The sequence below is a fragment of the Vanessa atalanta genome, chromosome 9 (assembly GCF_905147765.1).
Source record: "Vanessa atalanta chromosome 9, ilVanAtal1.2, whole genome shotgun sequence".
In the NCBI taxonomy this organism is placed as follows: domain Eukaryota; kingdom Metazoa; phylum Arthropoda; class Insecta; order Lepidoptera; family Nymphalidae; genus Vanessa; species Vanessa atalanta.
In genome coordinates, this window is record NC_061879.1 from 238,130 (window position 1) to 261,378 (window position 23,249).

Here is a 23,249-nt window from a genome sequence, read left to right on the forward strand (position 1 = left end):
AAACTTGTTTATAAGGTATACAAGATGAATGGCATTCTACTTGACCTTTGTCTTTATAAAACCTTTGACATACTAATTAGTAAAGTCAATGGAAATCTGAGACATTTATATTTTTCAATGTTAAAAACTACATTTGTACTACCAGTTAAAATAAATGTACTTCATCTTTATTATATATTTGCAGCGGTAAACTGAAACCACTTTTAATAGATTTAATTTGTCTTTATTAAGTAGGTCAAAGTGGCTGATATATCAATTTTCTATAATATAATATAAACAGTTGCAAAATTTTCATTACAAGGGTTAGTGATATTCGTAAAAGATTGAGTTTTAGATATACAAGTTTTAAGCAGCTGTTAAATAATATAGGAAATAAAGAAACTACAAATAAGTCCAAAGTTGATTTTTATATCTAGTTAAATTTGTAAAAATGTCATAATAAAATGGTGTGAATGATAATTTTTATTCTAGTGATTAAAAAATAATCATCAGTCAATGATTCAACTGATTTGATTTCAACATAATGAAATGAAATCTTTTAATTTTAATAATTACAAATTTCTTAAATATATTGAATCATTGTTTATATAAATTGTTTTATAAATGTACGAAGCAGCAGAATGTCTGATAATTGCATGGTTCAAACGGGATTACTCGAAGCTCTACCATTAAGTCAGTTGTATCCTAATTAGATGTTTTATTGTTTATTTGTCTATGTCACACTTATTCATAATTTTGAAGAAACTCTTATCATTGAATAACCCAATCTTTACACTGCTCTTTAATTTATGTTTATATATAATTTATGTTAATATAATATATGTTGATTGATTGTTGGATTCCAATCCTGTCACATATTTTTGCATTTACTCATTTTGGATCATGTGTTACCGACGACAACACTACATATTGTTTTAACATTTGTTAGAACCATACATATATTTGGCATAATGAAACTAACTTAACTCATTCTAAGACCAAAAAATTTGGTCACAAAATTACCTCAACTCAAAGTGAGTTTAATAAATAATTATTTGTACAAGCATATAAAATAGATATAATTTGTGTCAACAGTAAGTTGCAACTACTTGTAAAAGATTTTTATTAGATCAATATTACCATGACAATTTATTACATCTAATAAAAAAAAAATCGTTCTAATTAAATTATTCTATAATGTGACGCTTTAAAAATGTAGGTATTTACTTCGTAAAAAAATAATTTTCATCGATATAGTTGTGGAACCCTGATAAAACATATCCGCTGCGCCGGCGCAAAGTTCAAAACTCCACCGCGACGTCACTCAGCTCGCCCAACCACTCAGTGTGTGCGCGAGCGTGCGGCGTGTCGCGCGTGTATTGCGCTTGTATTTATTTCCTTTGTGACGTAGGAAATGAGAGTTTGACATCTTAGTTCACAGCTCCATTGTGTAAAATATAAAAATGAAAGTTGACAAAGAGGCATGCCTCACACTCGAGGAATCTAAACCGATGATATCCGGCAGGGAGGACAGCCTGAAGGTGACCATCACCCCAGCGCAGCCGAAGACCCTCACACATCTACCCAAGAGACCGCCAGTCGATTTGGCTTTCACAGACCTGACCTATAGGGTCCAGGAAGGGAGAAAAAGCAGTAAGTATTAATATTTATACAAGGATTTAGGGTCTAGTTCGGATATCCAAATTGAATTTTGTAGTTATGAATTTTGTTAACTAGTTGTAAGTTATTTTGATAACATGCGCTTTGTGATATTGTATATCTTTGTTTACGCAGATAGTTGTTTGTATATATGTATATAATATATTTAATCGTTGAAGTTGAAAAATCTGTAGTACAAAAGATACGAACTTTGATCATTCTTTGTTTCCACTTCATTTTGTTCGCTCGAGGATCTTCTGCCGACGGCTTTTCGTAATCGTATTGTTTGACGATCATTACGCCGAGATTTAGAGTTATTATATATCTTAATTATGTTTAAAGAGGTTTTTATCGTTATTCCAGTGAATAAATATTTAGTAGGTAGGATCGAAGGTTTATTTTTGTGATTGTTTTTTTTTTAAATTATATATTAATAAAACTAATTTAACACGAAAACGTTTCGGTTCAATATGTAACAATTATATTTAACTGTTGCACGTTAACTCAACTAGTCACTTGAACATGTCCTTACACGAAGAAATAATAATTCGTGTTTCTTACCGGTTTTAAACTAGCTTCCTTAATAATGCTCGTCTTAAAATCAATTAACATTAATTGGTTGTTAGAAGATCATTATTAAAATGATGTTAATACTTAAGTAATTAGTAGCTGACAATCTGTAAATAACCCACTGCTGGGCTGGAGTTTATTTCACCTGACGGTCCAGTATTGGTTGTGGCGTAAGTTTGTAGCAGTATTTTCCGACCCATGAGATTTCAAACGACCCGCGGCGTTTTCCTTTAGAGGAGCACGAGATGAATTATAAACAGAAATTACGACTGCCTTGACTCCCAACGAATAAAATTATGATTAAAGTAATATTGTAAAAAAAAAACAAGAATTAAATGTATTAATATCGGTCGTGTTAATATAACACAAATTGAAAAATCATAAAATTTTCTTTCATTATTATTCCTGATAGACAAATGACGTCACTTTACACTAAACATATGGACAGTTGATTTCATTGTTTGTAAAAGTTTTCATTAGTGGTAAGAAAAAATATACTAGAGGAACGTACATACGTTCTAATACTTACAACTTTGTACTTACGTACGTTTTTTAAGTTGTATTACTTAACGACAAACATCACAAGGATTGTGCCTTCTGTTGGTAATAGATCACCTTCGCCAATAGACATTGCCAATGCGCAGCCAACCACGGCACTCGCAATCACTCAAGGCTCACTCACCCCTCAATCCAATTACTGATGACTGATGATAATAGTTCTGTTCTGTTCGAATGCACTCTGTATGTCACTTGTGACATGTTTCGATGCGTGTCTCCAGCACCGGAAAGAGAATTTTTCTCTTCCACCGGTGTTTCAATATTTTTACCAAATAAATTATTTTAATAAAATAACTGTATGAAGGGGCCTCCATGGCCGTAGCCCAGATGACCTCCCCAAATTGACCCTTTTTATCTCTTATAAATGTCATACTTATTATAGACAAAGTGGCATATAACTTTCTGGTATTTCACGCTAGTGTTATGCGGCACAATTCGAGTTTGTGTTTATCGAATAGGCCAACGTGATGATTCGCTTTAATCCCTAAAAGACTAATGAAATAATATTAAGTATTTCAGTTTACATATTGAATACTACACTATTTAGTAATGAAGTGAAAAAGTCGTTCAGTCGTTGAAAAAGTCACGCTACTAGTACTTGTTAGTATTCTCTAATTTAGAGTTAAGTAAAGTTCGACGGATATTGCAAAGCACGTTTTTAAAATAAATAATCCAGATTTAAATTTCACAATATCCTGATAATACATTTTGTCACAATTGGGACGTCTGGTATTCCCATCAATGACTGCGCAAAACTTTATAGCGTACATTTGGCACGTGTTAGTCTGAATCACGGGGAATATGTATATTTGTAAATAGTTGAGGAAACCAAAGAGGAAAATATATTACGATAAGTTATTTGTTCCCGATAATGTCATGAAGTGGCTCACTTTTTTTAAATTTATTCTTGAGATTTTGGGACAGAGGACTTTGAGGAAAATACGCCTCTAAAAACGACTTACAAGTTTATGTTATCACTGACAATATCAGTGTTGCGGTTACTTCCTCATTCTATAACGGAAGAAAAAAAAAAGTTTAATTTTTAATTACACAAGTACCTATTTTTTGTTTTTAATATTAAATATATTTTTATTTATTGCAAGTCATCACGTAAACATTACACGTCCTTTTTTTATAGCGCTGACAGACATGGGATGCAATTTTCTTGTCCTTTGTTCCTCAAAGCACACTCAGTTAAATCGTTGGTATAATTATTATATATTTTTCAATTCTTACGATAGGAAAGTCTAATATATTTTGGATAATATTTTACATTAATAAGTAATTAATCGGGTGTTCATAGTTCCGAACCGAGATGGCCCAATATATTTAAAATGATTAAACTACTGATCATAATTGCAGAGTAAAAACAAAAATTTTGTTTAACATGTTATTTTTTTTTAAAGAATTCAAATCTTATGCTAAAAACCTTGATTAATAAATCGAATTACTCGATAAAAGATTATATCGATGATAAAAAGCGTGCATTCTTCGATTTCCATACATTATAAATAATAATTCAATAGTAATTATTTTTTGTTATCTCTGTATGGTAATCGTCGGAAAAAAGACTAACAACTAAGTTTCTTGCCGATTTATTTCAGTAGATTCTACATTCTGAACCGGTGCCGGTGTCAACTTTAAATTTAATTTATTCTTGGAACGAATGTACGAAATAGTTCGCTACTTAAAATGTTTTCATTTCGTTTTTTGTAAATATTTTAGTTCGGAGAAGGCTTGGATTGGATGAGATGAACTATAAACACAAATTAGGCACGTGAACATTTAGTAGGGCTTGCCCGGATTTGAATCGGCCATCTTCAATTAGGGTTCACTCGGTCTAACTTTACAGAATACTAAGTACCTATTGTATGATAATGATTTTCCCGCTGTTCTCTATTAGAGCCAAGTAACATGCATATAATGACTCATTAAAAGTAATTGAATGATTATAAAATAATAATAAACAATATTTTTTTGCTCTTACTGGCGCTTCGACACGTAGTTATAAACTGTATATTGTTGGACAATAATATATGTTATAAGTAGAATAAAGTTTGTTTATGTATATATTTTTAGAAGATTGTTTTTTCACCACCACCACCATTTCTTCACCTACGGGTAACCACCGCGATTGACATTGTCGCCGTGAAAATATTGCTCACTCCTTATATCGTCAATGCGCTACCAACTTTGGTAGCAATTATGTTATCTCCCTTGTGCCCATAGCTACGCAGTCTCACTCACCCTTCGGAGCACAAGACTAAGTGTTGCTATTATGTGGTGGTATGTTGACGAGTATGGCTCCTACCCAGGCTACCCAATTTACTCAAAGCCATACCATCAAGTAAGTTGTTTGCAAGGAATTTCTAATATACGTAATAAGTGTACAATTAAGCATAATTTTTGTGTTAAGAGTGGTGTAGTAACCCTTCGGTTGGGATTGAACTATATTACTTCTTATCGCTAGGTGGTCCTCATACCGTCGATCTATTAAGGAGTTATTCAATAAAATATCCTAATTCGCAACTACGAACTATTTCCATTAAAATAGTTGGCAATCCAAGTTTGTAAATGTTTGCAAAGAAAATCTCTACACTTAAAATAAGTTTAAAAGAAGTCCTAACCGAGGAAAACTTTGAACAAAACATACATGTATTTCTCCGTTGCTAACCGCATTAAATGCTAACGTGATTCTTGACATTTATCTAGGTACAAATGTTGTTATAAAAGGGAAAAATTGAAACATCACCGACTCGTACAGACATCACAAAATATGCTTATCTACCTTTTATAGATACTCTTATGATGTACGATAAACGTTTCGATAATGTCGTATTATACTTTAGAAATTGAGTTAAAATTGACAGGGCAATGCTTAAACGCAGTGGAATTTCTTGGTTACTGAAACCTGACATTGACAGAACTGGCTCGGCTACTGCCGCTGAATTAAAGATTGTTTAAATGTGCAGTAATTCCTTAGGCTCGCTTTGCATATGTATAAAATCATGTGGCACGTTATCCTTGGTTCAAATTTCAAGGTTTTTTAAGTAATTACATTAAGAGGAAGTGTTGCAATGATAAGCGATTTTCATCTTTATGAATATAAAAATAAAGTTTGTTATAAAATTGATTTCCATAAATACGTTAATTTCTGTTATCATTCCTTTATAGGACCTTTGGTTTTTTATTATTTAATAATATTTATATTATTTTCTTTGAATTGTAATTAGTATTTATAATAAGATAGTGCAATGTACTGCATAATAATCCGTAGCGCGTCAAGTGGGGCCCGTGTTTGATAAGCTGTATCTCACAAAACATGTGACTATCATACTAGTTACAACAGAGCCAACCCTTAAACTTACATAGGCTTTTAAGGCTTTCGTAATGTGAAGAGTCAATGGCATAGATTTACCGCAAATACGGAAAACGAAAAAAGTGTACGTACCTATATCGACAGATATATATAGATACAGATATAAGCTATTGACCCTTGATGGCAATATACTTACCGGTTTTCCTCATCAGAACTTATTAACAATGCCATCGGTCCACGTAATCTCAATTTGAAAAGGTTAAATTGTATTCAATGGATTTTTAAACTTGTATAATTTGAATGGTACACGAGTTGAAATTGTTCATTAAATTATTATTTACATTATCGATAAGTAGTGAAAAGTTTTTTTAATGTTCAAACGGGTTAGCGTGGTACTTATTATTGACATAGACACAAATATGCTCATAAAAGTTTTATGTGTAAGGTAGCCATTCGTCGTGTGGTTCGTATTGTAGTAATAAAGTGAACCAATCAGAGCCCGTGGGTGTCGTAAGAGGTTTTAACCGCATCCATCCAGTTTCTTGATCTAAATATCGTTCTGCAGAAGTATACTAAGAGTTCGTAAAAGTCTACCAAACCTTGAGTTTCAGGCGCTGCTCGTATGGGCCCTTGCACACTGCGTTGACCCCTAACAAATGGGATATGAACAAGCGAATAATGACGTAGTGTATACATTTAAATATAATATCGTATACACGTGCATACATACAAGTACGATTTCATTTCTATTACTAATTATGCGGTAACGATTATTTTCGTACTTCGTGATTAATAAAACCATAATGTCTTATGTAGATAATGCCAAACGTGGAAAATTTTAAGTAACGATAATATAAAAGCAAATTGAAATACAATACTCAGATTATTTTAGTGTCATTTCTGTTATGTTCATCTGAGGTCTGAAGAATGGCAATGGCAAATAGCGTTTAGATATCAATTCACGTTGGTGATAGTTCATGTAGTCAACAAAAATTGTTACAATAAGGCTTTCTGAAATTCATTAATTCATTCATGTCAGCCGAAGGACGTCCACTGCTGGACATAGGCCTCCCCCAAAGATCGCAACCACGACCGGTCTTGTGCAGCCCGCAACCAGCGTCTTCCCGCGACCTTCACCAGGTCGTTGGACCACCTTTGTGGGGGCCTACCCACGCTGCGTCTTCCGGTCCATGGTCTCCACTCGAGAACTCGTCGGCCTCATCGGCCATCGGTTCTGAAATTACAAACACATAAATTGCCAATATTTTTATTTTTGAATACGCACATGAATTTTCTTACATTTCACAAGTGTTCATTAATCAACTATTTTTACTTCACTAGCAATATAACTCTTCTTATTCAGATTATGTGTGTTATACGGTTGCTTCGGTTCTTCGCGTAATTCTATCCGTCCTCGAGCGATATGTTATTAAACGTGTTCATACGTAAGATGTATTTAAAACGTTTTAATTAAACGTTGCTCACGCGTTCAGTGATCAGAGTACCTCTAGCTCCGTCATCATTATATGGCAGTTGACTGAAGGCTCATTGTCACGCGCATTATTACACACTATTTGTAGTTAAGAGTTAGTAGGTATTTTTAATGGGTGGTTTTAAGTACTATACTGGTTGTAGGAGTTTGTGCAAGCTTGTCATGGTCGACTTTCGTCTCACACAAGTTTAAACAATGGACGATATCTAAGGTTCCATAGGGAGTGTTAGGTAATATTTTAATGTCAAAGGGCGTTGGCTAAGTATTTAAGCATCAGTTGACGTATTTTCTTCTCAATTTTCGTTCAGTATTCCGTGGACCATTCTCAACTTTACGTATTGCCAAAAGTATAACAATCTTATTAAAACATTTCGTATCACGACAGCTCTATTAGTTTAGTATCACTATCCATACTGATTTAACAATCTTGAATTCTTATACATATATTAATGACAACCTGTGTGATTTTTTAATTTGTCTTTTCAGCTATGACATGTTGAATTGCCACGTTCAACAAACATTAGATTTCCGTTTCACGTTACGGGTTGTTATGGAGATAAAAAATGTACGACTTTATTATGTTTTTTTTTCAACCGCAAGACCAATCACCTCTGTCGGTTCGAAGTGCCCTTAAAATAAAGGTCTTTAATGTGACGTCTATTACCTGTTTTTCCAATCAAATTAATCATATAACATTTAAAAAGGCTATCCAAATTATTAATGGATTTACAGTTCGGACAAGATTATCCGTTCTGGACGTGTCAGAAATGGAGAATTTCTAAAGGTAGATATTAGCCTCCTAATATCTACCTTTAGATTATCAGTAGATCGAGAAGTTATATATATATATAGAGGTTTATATATAAATATTACAGACTTGTCTTATTGTGTGCGCTTCAATTTTTACTTTTTTATGAAAGTACATTAAAAACAGCGATTAAGTTAGTATGTTAAGGTTTATGATTTATAAAATTCAACAATTATACGAGTTAGGAACATGTTTCACTAATAAATTATTCAAGAATTGCTAGTCGTGAAGAATACCTACATCAGTTGTACAGCACGTGATTACTGCAAGAAACAAATATCAAATTTACTGGTTTGCGTTTAGGTATTTATAATGTAACGTTAATATTACACCTGTATTCTATCTATAGTAAGTATCAGTTTATTTCGGCAAAAGCGAGGCAAGGGCTTCGGTACTATATAGATATGACAATTTAAGATGTTGCTCTTGTAATATTTACATCGACGTCTTTAATGTTATTATTATTACGTTTTTAGTAAGTTAACATACCCTTCTATTGATGTAAATTTCACGTTTTTGTTATATAAGTTGTAATTCATATAGTAATCCCTTCTTCATTACATGCAGCATCAGCCGGTATAAGTGTTAATGTTCAGTAGTTATTTCCATTTAGGAATTATAATCGTCCTAATTTATTCGTTTATATAGATTATAAAAGTAGCTTCGCTTCGCAGTCTCAACCAGATTACAGTTTTTTCGGTTCAGACCGTTTTCAAACTGGTCACGACAAGCTTGAATATTATGTCGTCGTAGCTTGAAATTTCCTTATTGATCTGTTGGTTCAGTCATCTCACTGAAGTCGAGGATTTAGTGAATGGATAGAGAATTAAAGTGATATCGCAATAAAAACGAACTTATCCGATGTTATTAAAGTCTTTGCAATTTAAACCGCGTTAATGTCACTAAGAATAAATAACATACAGAAGGTCGTCTAAGAGGAAATACTGTGTTATCTTCATTGATAAGCCGAGCTGGCCCCGTCGATGTAACCCGTAGATGTCAACCGAAGGTCGTAAGTTCAAACCTGGTCACGCACTATTTGTTGTATGGTAAATTTTGAATTTGTAATTAATCTTCTTTTCGACGGAGAAGTTTGTCACAAATAAACCTGTTACAAGAAATTCTACCTTAATTTTATTTTTGCATGATTATATTTTTAAATTGAATTCGGGGTTTTTACAGAGATCGACAATGTAGTGCCAAATAATACTAAATGCCTGGTCGCGGTTAAACCCGAGTATAATTAATAAAATATATAATTATATAATCACTATATCAGAGCCGTGTTGATTTATTAGTAAGATCACGTTAATCTTAACTGTTCGTTGTGGGTTCGAACATGGGCAAGTATGACTGAATGTATATGAAAAAACATCGTTTGGAAACCGCGTGCCTGATGGGAGTCTGTCACATGTGACTCCAAACATACTGAATTATTGCAGTAATACTTCCCAACACGTTAAAATTGCTTAGACAACCCACTCCGATTAAGGAATAGAATTAATTAAGTACCAAATGCTTATGTTGTGTATATCTCGATATAGTGTCGCAATATAAAAGAAATAAAACAGACGAACCAACTTTATTGTCATGGCGTGCGTGACAGCTTGTCGTGACTTGACACTCGCCAAACGACGTAATAATTTACTAGTGTGCCTGTACTTAGTGGCCAACTGTTGGCCACTATTTATTTCGAAGTGTTTTAAATTTTTTTAATCTACCTAGACTATAAATAATCATAGACTAAATGTATAAAACAACATCGAGATATTAGTTAAAACATGCGACTTGGATTAATTGTGTGTTCGACTTCGAATAATACATATGTAAATGTTCATTAACATTGTAACATGTACGTATATTTCCAAATGGAGGCCTTTGATCCGAAACTCGAAACCTGTAATAAACGAGCTCGAGTATTGAAATAATAATTTAAAGATTGATTAATAAAGTCGATCTTACGGAGTACTTAATGCTTTTAGCATATTTATTTTTTTAGCATTAGCAGCCTGTAAATTTTCCCACTGCTGGGCTAAAGGCCTCCTCTCCCTTTGAGGAGAAGGTTTGGAGCATATTCCACTACGCTGCTCCAATGCGGGTTGGCGGAATACACATGTGGCAGAATCTCGTTGAAATTAGACACATGCAGGTTTCCTCACGATGTTTTCCTTCACCGCCGAGCACGAGATGAATTACAAACACAAATTAAGCACATGAAAATTCAGTGGTGCCTGCCTGGGTTTGAACCCGAAATCATCGGTTAAGATGCACGCGTTCTAACCACTGGGCCATCTCGGCACTTAATGCTTGGTAGGATAAAATGAATGTTTGTATATTTGTCGTCTACGCGTAAGTGTTAGTTAATCATTCATCCGAATGTTTCTTTTTTGTACTTCAATGTCAAACGTTTTGAGTAAACCCTGGGTGATAATATAATTACATATTCATATGTTATATCCAAAATTCATTGCACGATCACTATATTCGCTTGTAATTGTACACGAAAACAGAGTTTTCATGTGAGCAACAAAATTAACGAGACTTTTTGTGATGTGTTTATAATAAAGAGGAATTACATTTTTTATATTGTTCATTTACATGTTTTTAAGTATATTATCGAGTGCAGCCATTTTGAATGTATAATTTGTTTTTTTACAGTCGACAAAGGTACCTCTGTGTGCTAGGGATTTATTTTCGAAAAATGTACAATGGAGAACGTTACTTGCATAAACATTTAATTGATTTTTAATTTGGTGTACGACAACGAAATATGGCTGGATGAGAAAATAATTCCAGCATACAATTCGGCTTGTAACAAGTATGTTTTCGTGGTTTAGCCATGATTCGTCTCTACAGGCAAATTCTCAAAACTTTGTTCTAAACTTGAAACTCAGATTACTTTTAACAGATCAATACTTGTTTATTAATAAATAATTATTTAAATATTTTTCTGTCTATTTATATCTATTGTCATGAGATATATATATATATATATATAGGTATTAATAGACTAAAGAATATTTAAATAGTTCTTAACTTTTTTCTTTTACTAATAATATTACTTATTAAATTTAGACTAATTTGTTTCAAAAAAAGATTTATAATTATATATAAAGTTTAAATAAAAATATTAATTAAATTATTAATAATATTATTTTAATACCTCGGATCATTAATGCACGGTTTATTTAGTAATTAAAAGGTAATTTCAATACAAAAATACAAATCAGTTCTTTTTTTATTGGTTCTTGGATGTGTACAAAAGGCTGTTTTTATATGAAGTGATTATTTTCAAAATTTCTACAATCACGGGCAAATAAGTACCAAATATTATCTGTGAATATAATTACTGATATCATTATTGATACAAATTACTTAGCAACATGCTGTCCGCAAGAACGAAAAAAACATAATTGGGTAATTAATCCACTATGTATACGAGTTGAAATAATTCGATATGTCAATATCAAAATAATCGAATCGATGAATGTTTCTCTCGTGACGTTTCTGATATCTTTTATTAATCTCAACGAATATCACGTCCGTGTTTATGTATTTTATAGAATTCGAAATACGAATAAGAATAACATCATTACATCTACTTCAAATTAAAATATATTGAATTAACTGACTGTCATACAACGTACAACCGAAACCGGATGGTGTGACGGGATGAAATTTTGCACAGGAATTCTTAAAATTAATATCCTAATGGGATGAAAGTTTTATTCGTTATTTCAGATGTTAGAAATATGAAATTGCAGCCTTTCGTCTCATGTTAATAAGTTAAAAAAAGCTATTAAAACATATTTGGAAATTCATCACCTAAGAGAGCGAAATTTAGGATTACAGTCGTTTTTGAAAGTTATAAATATGGAAATCGGTACGTTACGTTTATGAGTAAAAAACTACTCTTATGCCGGTTTTTCGTTACCCAGGAGGGTAAATTTAAGGATGAAAGTTTGACAAGAAGTTGACCTTTATTGCTGCTAGAAATATTTAGAAACAGTATGAGTGTAAAACTATTTTTATCGTTATTTTTATATCATCTAAGAGGGTGAAATTGGGATTGGGTTGTCTGAAAATACCGTGATCGGTCGTATTATAGTGTATGGTGATGAAGGTTGCCACAAAACTATTATTTAAGAATACTCGGTGGGCTTCTTAATAATAATTCTGATGGGATTTCCTAACGAGTAGGAGGCTTGTGTTTTTGTATGTATATTTTGAAGTTCAAAATAATATTATAATAACTGATTGATAAATGTTACAATAAACATTCATGGTTTATTTTTTTATTTTACAGCAAGCAATATTCAGGTTTAAATAAAACTAGTCGTGCATCGTAAAGTAACGTATAAAGAAGTAAAACGTATATGATAAGATTTAAATTTCTTCTTCGACATCACGATTGTCACATTGCCTCGAATTTAACGTTCCATTTATTTAGCCGAGACAGTCCAGTGCTCAGAACACGTGAATCTTAACCAGTAATTGCGTGTTCAAGTCCGGGACAGCACCAATAGTTGTCATATATTTTTTTGCAAAGGTATCGACTTGACAAGAAGCGTTGAACCTCGTTTCGTCTGCTCTGCTCAAATTAATTTCATCCGACACGTGCCAGTTATCTCTCGACGTTACCTCTTCCCCGCCGATCCTGAGTTTATAAACAAAGAATAATCATACGGTAACTCGGTGCTGTTTGTCGTGCGATTTTAAAACGTCACAACGTTATGGAAGTCATTACAAATATCGAGATATTCAATTTTGATGAGTATCATGTGTAATAGAAATGATTTTGTTATCTTTATCTATTAAATGACCTTTACTTGATTGCGTTGGCTTGTGTTGATAAATAAAAAACTCTATTTACTGATACGTTTTCATTTGATTTTAAATTTCCTAACATTTTTTTATGGTGACTACCATATAAGGTTTTAAACAAGACTAGTAACATTAAGCAACTAAATGTTACATTCTGTATTAGATAAAAAATATTTAATGTATAGTATCTGTAGCTGCTATCTACTACATTTCGCAGCTTTGCAGTTGAGTAGTGTGAAGTGGTAGGTATGATTTGTATTACACTGGCTCACTCACCATTCAAACCGGAACATAACAATACAACAAAACCTTTACCACAAAGTAAATTCGATTTGAATAATTGTCTTTGTGTTGTATTTATTATCCGATAATTGAGGAAGATAATAGTCATAAAAAACAACTATTCTGTTAAACTGTTGAGAAGTACTCGTCTCGTGTCTCGCGTGTGATGATATGATGTGCTTGTTAGAGATTTAAACTAATATTTTTGTTCTGGTGTTGCTATATAAAATATATAAGACCGAATTGTATGAACCTTGTGCTGATTGTGCTCGGTAAATGGAATGCGAGTGTGACTAATATACTCCGTTTTCAATGAAATATGATGTACCACACAATTAAAAAAAATGTTAGTAGTTTATAGATGTATGCAGGTATTTATTGATTATTACGAACAATTTTAGGAGTTTCGTTTCGTTTTTCTAAGATAAAGAGAAGAGTAATTCATCATTTTATAATAAAACCTATATATTGTACTAATATTCTTATTATTATTTACAGATGTTAAGACAATACTTAAGTCGGTTTCGGGGAGGTTGCGCTCCGGCGAGCTGACGGCCATAATGGGCCCGTCAGGCGCCGGAAAGTCGACTCTTCTGAACATTCTCACAGGATACAAGTAAGCGACCTTGAATAATTACCCTTTATCTATTTGGATCGGATTTTTTTATTATTCTATTTAAGAGATTATCGCGTATATCTGTGTATAGTCTAGTCCCATCGAATGCGATTTGATAATAACACTAACTACTCTTAATTTAGATATCTTTATTTAAAATACAACGCTATTCCACCTGACTACTTATGTACTCTAATTTTACTTCCAAAGTTCCGATAACAGTTTCGTCGACGTTCAAAACGCCATTTTTTCACAAATCCATCCATGTCAAATGTTAATGTCTCGTGGTTGGAATATACTATAGTATATATATTTGTTTGTATTTGTGATGGCTTGAAAGTACCTTGTCGATGCCACCCGAAGATATATACAATATATAGAATGTCAGGTGATCACTACCAAGTACTTACTATATTCTGCGAGAATTGTAGATTTCCGAAATCGTTTCCGAATGTCGCGTGAAAAGCATATATTGCACGCAATTTTAAGTGCATTTTATATTTATGTTAATTAAAATAAGAAACTTGTTTATGACACAGACATCAAGTGTAACCTTGTACTTTTACCGGCTGTTGTTAGCTTCCAAATTGTGTGTAAATATGTATATTATTTATATACTGCCTACATAATGTTTATTTCACGTAAATTAAAAAAAAAAAACGCATTCAAAGCAATAAAGTGATACATGCACTAGGCACAGTAGGCACCTTTCCGCTTCAGAAAGTGTAGTAAGTAGGCGTGGGTGTAGAACCTAAACTAAAGGTATGTTAGTTAGTATCAACAGTATACTATATAGTATATATATGTGAAACGAGAAAAACGAGATGGGCTTGACAATTCACAAACCTTGTTACCTCGTGAGAGGAGGGCTGTGCCTATCAGAGGGACATTTACTATGACTTTACATTTATACATATTCGTATAATTTAGTGTATGTACACTGGCTCTGAGGTAGCGAGCACATCGTTGTGCTTGATGGAACATTGCGATAACTGTACTTGCTGTTTTCACTTCGGCGTTTTGTTGACATGCTTCTGTCACACTTTCTCTTCATATCGCAAAATAGCCTAAAGTATCACAGCATCTCGAGTGACGTCTTACTTTTACTGTAACGCTTTGGATTAGAAAATAGTCAAATAATTTGAGCAACGAAGTCTCAATAACATTAAATGCATCTGGTTCGCCGAGCGATCTGTTGCAGATTCAATCTCAACTTACTGCCTGACAATTTGAAAATCAACGCCCAAATATATTGACTGTCTATAAAAAAACGTAAACATTCTTATGATCAATGTGTCGATACTCAACGTGTGGACCAAATATGTCACGTCCCTTATGCTCTACTATAAACCATGGTTCGGAAAAAAATACTGATTTGACCCAAGGATTTTTCAATTTGTGATTGTTTATTTATATTCAATATAACGAAGAAATAGCCAGGAGCCAGCCATCTTTTTATTCAGATTAATTATAATGATTCACTCATCGTTAAGCACTGGCGTACAGTCATGCAAGGCAAACAGTTTGGTAGTAAAAAATCAGGTATATAATAAATAGTCACCGGCCGCTCAAATTACACGCTACCTTAGCCGGTATCGTGTTACGCAAACCGTCTCAGCTGAGCCTAGTCTGCGCAATCTTAGTAAACATCACTTACCACAATTTAGCGACGGAACCGCACGGAACCATACACATTTCGCAAGATTAAAACTACTTACCATTGTGATGAAAGCCTAGCCGCCAGACACCATATAGCTAACATAATATATTCTACATCATATTACATATGTTAATTCGCAAAACAATATATTTTGGTTTTCACAACAGAGAGGGTTCCATATATTTGCAAATATTCCTTTATATGACTTGCATAGAACGTAATGTCAGCATGACGAATAAATTTATTCCAATCTAGTAACGCATGGCTACGATGCAATGCCTCTTTTAATGTTCCAAGTAAATAAATATCGGACACGATTTGTGCGCCGCGCACCCTATTCCAATCAATGAAGGTGTGAAGATAAACAAACTTTATGTTTACAAATTGCAAGCGGGTTGCTTGTATTATGCACTACAGATAGTTCTTGATTAATGTATCTTTAGTAACATAACACTATATCATTTCACGTATATCCACTTTAATTATTTCCTAAGTTCCGATGATAACTTCGTCGAAAAGTCAAAAATATATAATTTATATAATAGATTATTTAAGATCTCGACCAATGGTTGCGTTAATTTGATGTCAAAGTTGTTTATTTTGCTTTACACCTTTCGTGATTGGAGTCGTCTAAGCATATGTCGACTATACTGTAGCGGATACCGTTGTACATAGTTTCAATTCAATCAGATGGAAGGCAACGCATCCAGCTATATATACATATGTGGTAGGTATATCGTATATGGTTCTGTTCACTCACAACGTTAACTAACGGTTGCGAAAATGTTAGAAGTATTACAGAAACAAAATATAATACGTTTGTCTTTTATGGATACTTATGGATTGATATAACAAGAAATAGGACTGGAATATTTCCGTGGCTAGGTTTAATCAATTAAATCATATAATTGTTAACAGCGACGGAAAGCTGTTTTTTTTTAATACGGTAAACAGGCAAGGTGAACGAGAACAAGGCGAAGGCCGAAATTATTATTTTAAGAAACGACTCGTTTAACATAATGTACGTCTTTAATTGAAATATTAACTTTTAATTTAGCGGGACTCGATTACGGCAAGAGTCATGTGGAGACGTAAGTTACGGGACATCGTCAAAGTTATTTGCAACCGGATCCTTGTTATCAATTAGTTACAATTAGGTCACGCGGTCAATTGGAAGTTATACGCAATGTAATAGACGCCTCGATGCTATCAAGGTATTTATTTTGTTATCACACTAGCTGCTCTCCGTGAATCCGTCTGTATTCATTTTATTTTTACCTTTGACAGCGGTTTTTCTAAATTCCGTTATCATTGTAATCAAAATAGCTACGTTCTTATCCAGATTTCTTCCTACTCGTATGTCAAAGTTTCGTGACGTTCGGTTGTGGTCTAGTCGATAGATTTCAGATGTTTACGAATTTTGGTTCTATTGTTGTCCTCTGGATTGATATCTTTCCTTTGTTACGATATCGTTGACATGTTTCTGTATCAAATTTTGTTTGTTCCTCAATCTTACAATGACATTATGCCATAAATCGAATATCAGATTATTTATTTTTCGTGTCATAAATGTTATACTTGAAATTTCTTTATTTTAACGCTAAGTTTAATGAGCGAGCGCTGTTCCATAATAATAATAATTTTCTTTTAAACTATTTCCGACCACGGTGGTCAATATGAAAGACAAGATACCTGCTCTAGTTTTACCATATTGCTCAAATGTGTGTGCAAACTCGTTCTTACTTATGCTCTCATAACTGGATAAAAGGGAAAATCTGATGTGGCCGGAGATAGATAGATAGAACTTTAAATGGTTTAACATTTTATTCGAGACATTTTAACTACGAGCTGCTACGGAAAGTTTTTTTTACAAAAAACGGTACCTCAGATTAAGCAGTCGTATAAGGTTCTATGAGAAGTAGGTATAATATACTACAAGATACCATTTACTTATGCACGAACTTCTTAAACTAATTTTCTATTTTGAGTATTTATGATGGAATAATTTTTTGATGTACGATTTTAAATAATACCTCACATTAATATCGTATAAAAAAACCATCCGTAAGTTATATTATTCAGTAAGTACTTGTCACACAGGGCCTCCAGTACGAATTCTTCACTGTTTGCTATTGAATTGTAGCCGACATGTTGATTTTAAGATTTATAAAATTGACGTTTGAATGTTATTTACAAACCAAGACCATGTCAGAAAATATTCTTAATACTTTTTGATGTATGTGTATTTTTATAGCAATGTTCAGATATATCAAATGTATGTGAGATATGGGTATAATATCGAATACTACGAGAAGTAAGCACCGTTTATGGTCTTGGTCGTTTTGCGTTCGCATCACATGGAAGCTCTTGAATTTTATTGAATTTTAATATTATTTTATAGTTTCTGTTCTACGTTATATCATTAAAATAATATAAGTGAAAGTAATGTAATAATTTGAGATCTGAGATGTGATATAAAAGATATGTTATGTGTAATAAAATAGATTTATGCCATTAACTTGCGTAATCAAATCATTTCTTGTTAGACCGACGCGACGTACGACGTGTATTATTAGATATTTTTTACCAACTAAATACGTTTATAGTGTCTGTTGTACTTTTCGGTTGCATCTTGGATGACCAGATCGGGAAATAGGTTACATCTCCCAAAGTTTCGGCTTCAAATTCCGCATCGGAAAAATAAAATCTATTGTGTTTTTTGTCAAGTCATTTTCAGTGTCATCCCGAAGTTTAGAATTTGGGCAGTCCCGTGACAATTCCTTGCTTCAGAGAGCACGTAGAGCCTTTAATTACTACGGCACTTGTAATCGCTTTAGTCGTTTCGGATTTCCGTCCCGTAGAACTATGAATGAGGAAATATAAAGTTCGTCTGTGTCTGTATTTACTTACACTTCAATAATTTCTGCGCAGTTCGCACCCGTTAAGATTGGTCACTGTGTTAAAAATCAATCAAGACAGTGGTTTACTTTTAATTAGTCCATGTTTTAAGTGCCTGTAAATTTTAGTTTTCTTTTAATAAAGCATATTTTTATTTAGATATTTAATGTTTCATCTTAATTCATTCATTTATCCTGATTGTAAAATAAACTTGTTTTAAATAGATGGAGGGGATTACAAAATTATTTTGTATCATCACAGATAGTATCTAAAGTTATCATAAAGAATGCAGTAATTAGTCTCAATGGCTGAACATTTACTATACGCTTCTAGTTATAATGACGGAATTATATTTTTCAATATTTAGCCATAATAGTTATTCGCTTGTTAGATGTATTTAGTAATGTTGATCGAAATGTCTGCTTCCGTAGACGCCAGAAATTGTGTTTACGCAAACACTAGTGCTCTGTAATATTAAGTCTCACGCGTATGGTTAGTCTCCATTAAGAATGTCCGAAATCAATCAGAACACCTTCATGATGATGATGGTGTTTGAAATGAAAAAAAAAAAACAAATTGTGAACCTTCGCTATTACATTGCTTTCTCATAATCTCGCGAATCACTCTACGAAGTATAAATAACTAAAAACTCAACAAAAACAAATACGATAAAAGTATTGTGTGATAAAAAGCCTCGCGAAAACTTTGTTTTTTTTTTTTTGTTTTTTTAATTATAATTGATTAAGTAAATGGGTGACATGAACTCAAAGTTATATTTAGACGAATCTAAAAAAGGCGTAATTAATATTTGATATATTCTCATTATTATAAGATTTAAAAAAAGAACAATGCTAGTCTTCAATTCTGTGTATCATTTTTTTTATCAGTTTTGTGTCAATTTAATTAATGTTTGTCGTATTGGTCTATCCATTCCTAAATGTTCTTTCAACCAGAAGTATCCCTAGACATTAAATCTACATGCGATTTTATACAAACGACCGATGTATTATAGTCGTATTGTGAACTATTTGAAGTCCATAACAATCGAACTTTTATAATGATGATGGTAAATATAAATGATTTAGCAAAAAAAAAACTCTGTCAAAGGCCTCGTCGACTACACTAATTGCCTTGATAAATTGTAAGTGTACTTTACGACATTGTTCGAAAGGAATTTAATTTAATGATAGCAATTTAAATGTCTCGTTTTCTGACAAGTTTCCTTATCCACTCGAAGAAACCAAGTTAGTTATTAAAACGAACAAAAAATATATTATTCTATTCCGAAGTATTAATAAATACCTTTGTCAACTCACTATAAATGCGAGAGACTGACGACTGACTAAAGAAACTCTATCAATATCATCACCTCTGGCTACAAATCTGGAGATTACCAACTATTTTAACCTAGCTAGCTGGGCAAGCCTACCTGTTAGAAATATGGTAAAGTCAATCACTGTACTTGTGTTAACTATGTTTTTTTAAAACATATTCGGTAGATGAGCTTCTGACTCCTTTCACCATAAGTATTGCAATGCGCCACCAACCTTGGGAACTAAATACTTCGGTCGTTTATCAGACAATTTAAAATGTATATTCATTATCACGATTAGATATATAAGCTGGAGCGGGGCCGGTCGTATGATTTATTTTTATATTAATTCTATAGGATTTTATTTCTTTGTCATTTCGGTGATAATTTGGATCAATTAATCTTTCAAATTCAAGGCATTAAATTGGGAATTTTTTATACTAAATAGTAGGTAGGTATTTAAATAAAAAAAAACGTATAAGATTTATTTGCGTACGTGTGTCGGAGAATGGTAAAAAGATACATTTATTTCGTGGTTATAAGGATTCTTATATAAAAATTATTAAATATTTATCTCGCGGACTTTAGCTAAGTTGTCAAATTATATTACGGAAGTTTAATTAAACCAAGAACCTGAATAAATTTAAATTTATTTTACGTTTTGCTTTTTTTTAAAGTAGGTTTTAGTGTCGACGACAAAAATTCAAGTTTTTCTTTTTCTTTTATTTATTTTAATGGTTTAGGTTAGCGGACGAGCATATGGGCCACCTGATGGTAACTGGTCAACACCGCCCGTAGACGATGGCTCTGTGAGAAATATTAAGCATTCCTTACAGCGCCAGTGCGCCACCAACTTTGGGAGCCAAGATGTCATGTCCCTTGTGCCTGTAGTTACACTGGCTCACTCACCCTTTAAGCCGGAAGACAACAATACTGAGTACTGCTGTTTGGCGGTGGAGGCAGTAGGGCTAGTTAAACATAAGTATAGTAAAATATATTTTTTAACGATATTCTTGGGCGTTTCAAGAGATCGCTTCTCAATGTACGTAACGTTCATATATTTTTTTTATTATTCTAACACATACATACACACATACGTCTAAACCTCCAGAATCCCTCCAATCGTGTTAGCGCGATTGTGTTACAAATATCCAAACACTTTTTCATTTACAAAATCAGCTCGATAGATAGAGAGTACAGTAGAATATAACGTCGAGTCGATCGTCGATAATTGTAATTACGAAATGTACTATTGTAGTATAATATTACTCGCGCTGAAGCAATCCCTGCTAATCACCAACAAGCTGATATTATAAACGTGATAATTTGATTTTGCAATCTCGGATCAGCGGATACGATTACACGTGTGAAGCAAAAGGATCCGTGTGTCCATTTATGTACGCGTCATGTTTTTGTTTCAATTTTGTAATTTGATGTGTATGATTTGTAGCAATACGCCAATAAATGGGTCACCTGACGTAGTTACATTCGGCCGCGAGACAGCGTCTACGGTGCTTACATATAAATCATTTTTCTATTGTTTTATGCTTATCATATTTTTAACATTGTACCTACTTTTTAAACTGGAGGCCATTAAGAGCCGATTGAATGAAGGTTGTTTGGTTGGTACTTAGAGATATTACCTTACCGGTTCACGAGCCGCATAGCGATGAGAAAGTCGGGGGTCGATCCCAATCCCTCGGGTTGTTATAGCCCCCACTCCTAGAGCACCCACTCTGCCCGAGCGAGGGCTTAAGCCTAAGATCTTGGGATCTTAGGCTTAAGCCCTCGGCCTTATGTCCAGCCATATAAACGAGGAAGACTAATAACATATTAACTGTATATATACAGCATTGTTAAATTTACTCGTTCAAAGTATATAGCTGTAGGAAGTTGGTTCTAAGGTGGCCCAGTGGATAACATCATTGATCGAAACCTCAGAAGATCGAAGTACGGTTAAAATAAGGATAGATCAAATTAAGGTTATACGGGTTATAATTTGTCTCGTGCACAGCGATAATTCTCTCAAGCAACCCGTGAATAGTTGCAACCGCTCACAATTATATAATCATTATAACTGATTTTTGTATACACGAAAAAAAAAAACTACAATGAAATGTTACCTTGCCAAAATTTATTGTCTCATGACTTATGAATATGCAATAATTTATACTCACGGCATATATTGTTTGTTCCGCTGGCCTTGGTCGCTGCGATTTCGACTCGAATCGTTTTCATAAATCCTTTTTTTTTAATACTCTAATTGTTAATTAATATAATATTTTAAATAATTAAAAGGCAGATAAAGTATATTATATCTATAGGTATCTGTAGTCTTGCATTGTGCACCGCTGGCCATTTGACTTGACATTTGACTTGTGAATTGCTCACGATGTCGTGTGAGCGACAATTTCATATTTGTCTTAAGCAAAATCATTACGAGTATTCTTTAGCGATGATGATAAGGAATACAATAATATAGGGTGTCTTTAGTAAAAGTAACGTTTATGTAAATGTTCTCAAATTAAATATATTTTTATATAACAATAATGGTATTCGACTTTAGTCATAATTAGGACAAAAAAATATTCTGAATGTAATAAAATACTTTTTCTTTTAAATTTCTTATTATTTTTTTGGTCTACTTAATTTATATTTAATAAACTTTTTGGTTACCAGGACATCAGGGATGGAAGGCAGTATAACAGTGAACGGTATGGAACGTAACCTATCCAGTTTCCGAAAGCTGTCGTGCTACATTATGCAAGACAACCAGCTGCACGGCAACCTCACCGTCGAAGAGGCAATGGCGGTGGCTACGGCCTTGAAACTACCCAGTGCCACCACAAGAGAGGATAAAGAAGAAGTGGTAAGCTTATACTCAATATAAATAAATGTTCTTATGCAAATATGCCTTACGTTATGTGCAAATGGCCTTAGTTGTGAGGTCAAAGAAATTGACCCCATAACTTACATTGTTCATCTGATTCATGATGATATCTATGATGTACCTCACATTACTTGGTGGTAGGTCTTTGTAGTCAGAACCTGCTAAGCAAGTACCACCCACTCATCCTTTGTCAAATAGCGATAACTTTTATTGTTCTTTTCCGGTTAAAGGGTGACTAAGTCAGTGTAACTATACTCTTAAAAGACATCTGAGTTCCCAGGTTGGCGGCCCATTGGAAATGTAATGATTACATTTTTCATAGCGCAAATGTCCACGAGTGGCGATGACTACTTATTAAAAATTATTACTTTATAAAAAAACG

The 23,249-nt window shown here is 33.2% G+C and overlaps 1 protein-coding gene across 2 annotated transcripts in view; it reads left to right on the top strand.

The window, feature by feature from the left end:
• The window catches only part of LOC125066152 (ATP-binding cassette sub-family G member 4), a 32,085-nt gene that overhangs the window by 602 nt on the left and 8,234 nt on the right, over positions 1–23,249 (top strand). The window contains exons 2-4 of one of the 2 annotated variants that reach the window (XM_047674094.1): positions 1,505–1,632; positions 13,990–14,107; positions 22,657–22,846. In XM_047674094.1, the coding sequence (XP_047530050.1) occupies positions 1,505–1,632; positions 13,990–14,107; positions 22,657–22,846 (436 nt within the window). Of the gene's footprint in view, positions 1–1,315; positions 1,633–13,989; positions 14,108–22,656; positions 22,847–23,249 lie in introns of those variants that run through there. The other variant, XM_047674091.1, reaches the window with a different exon arrangement.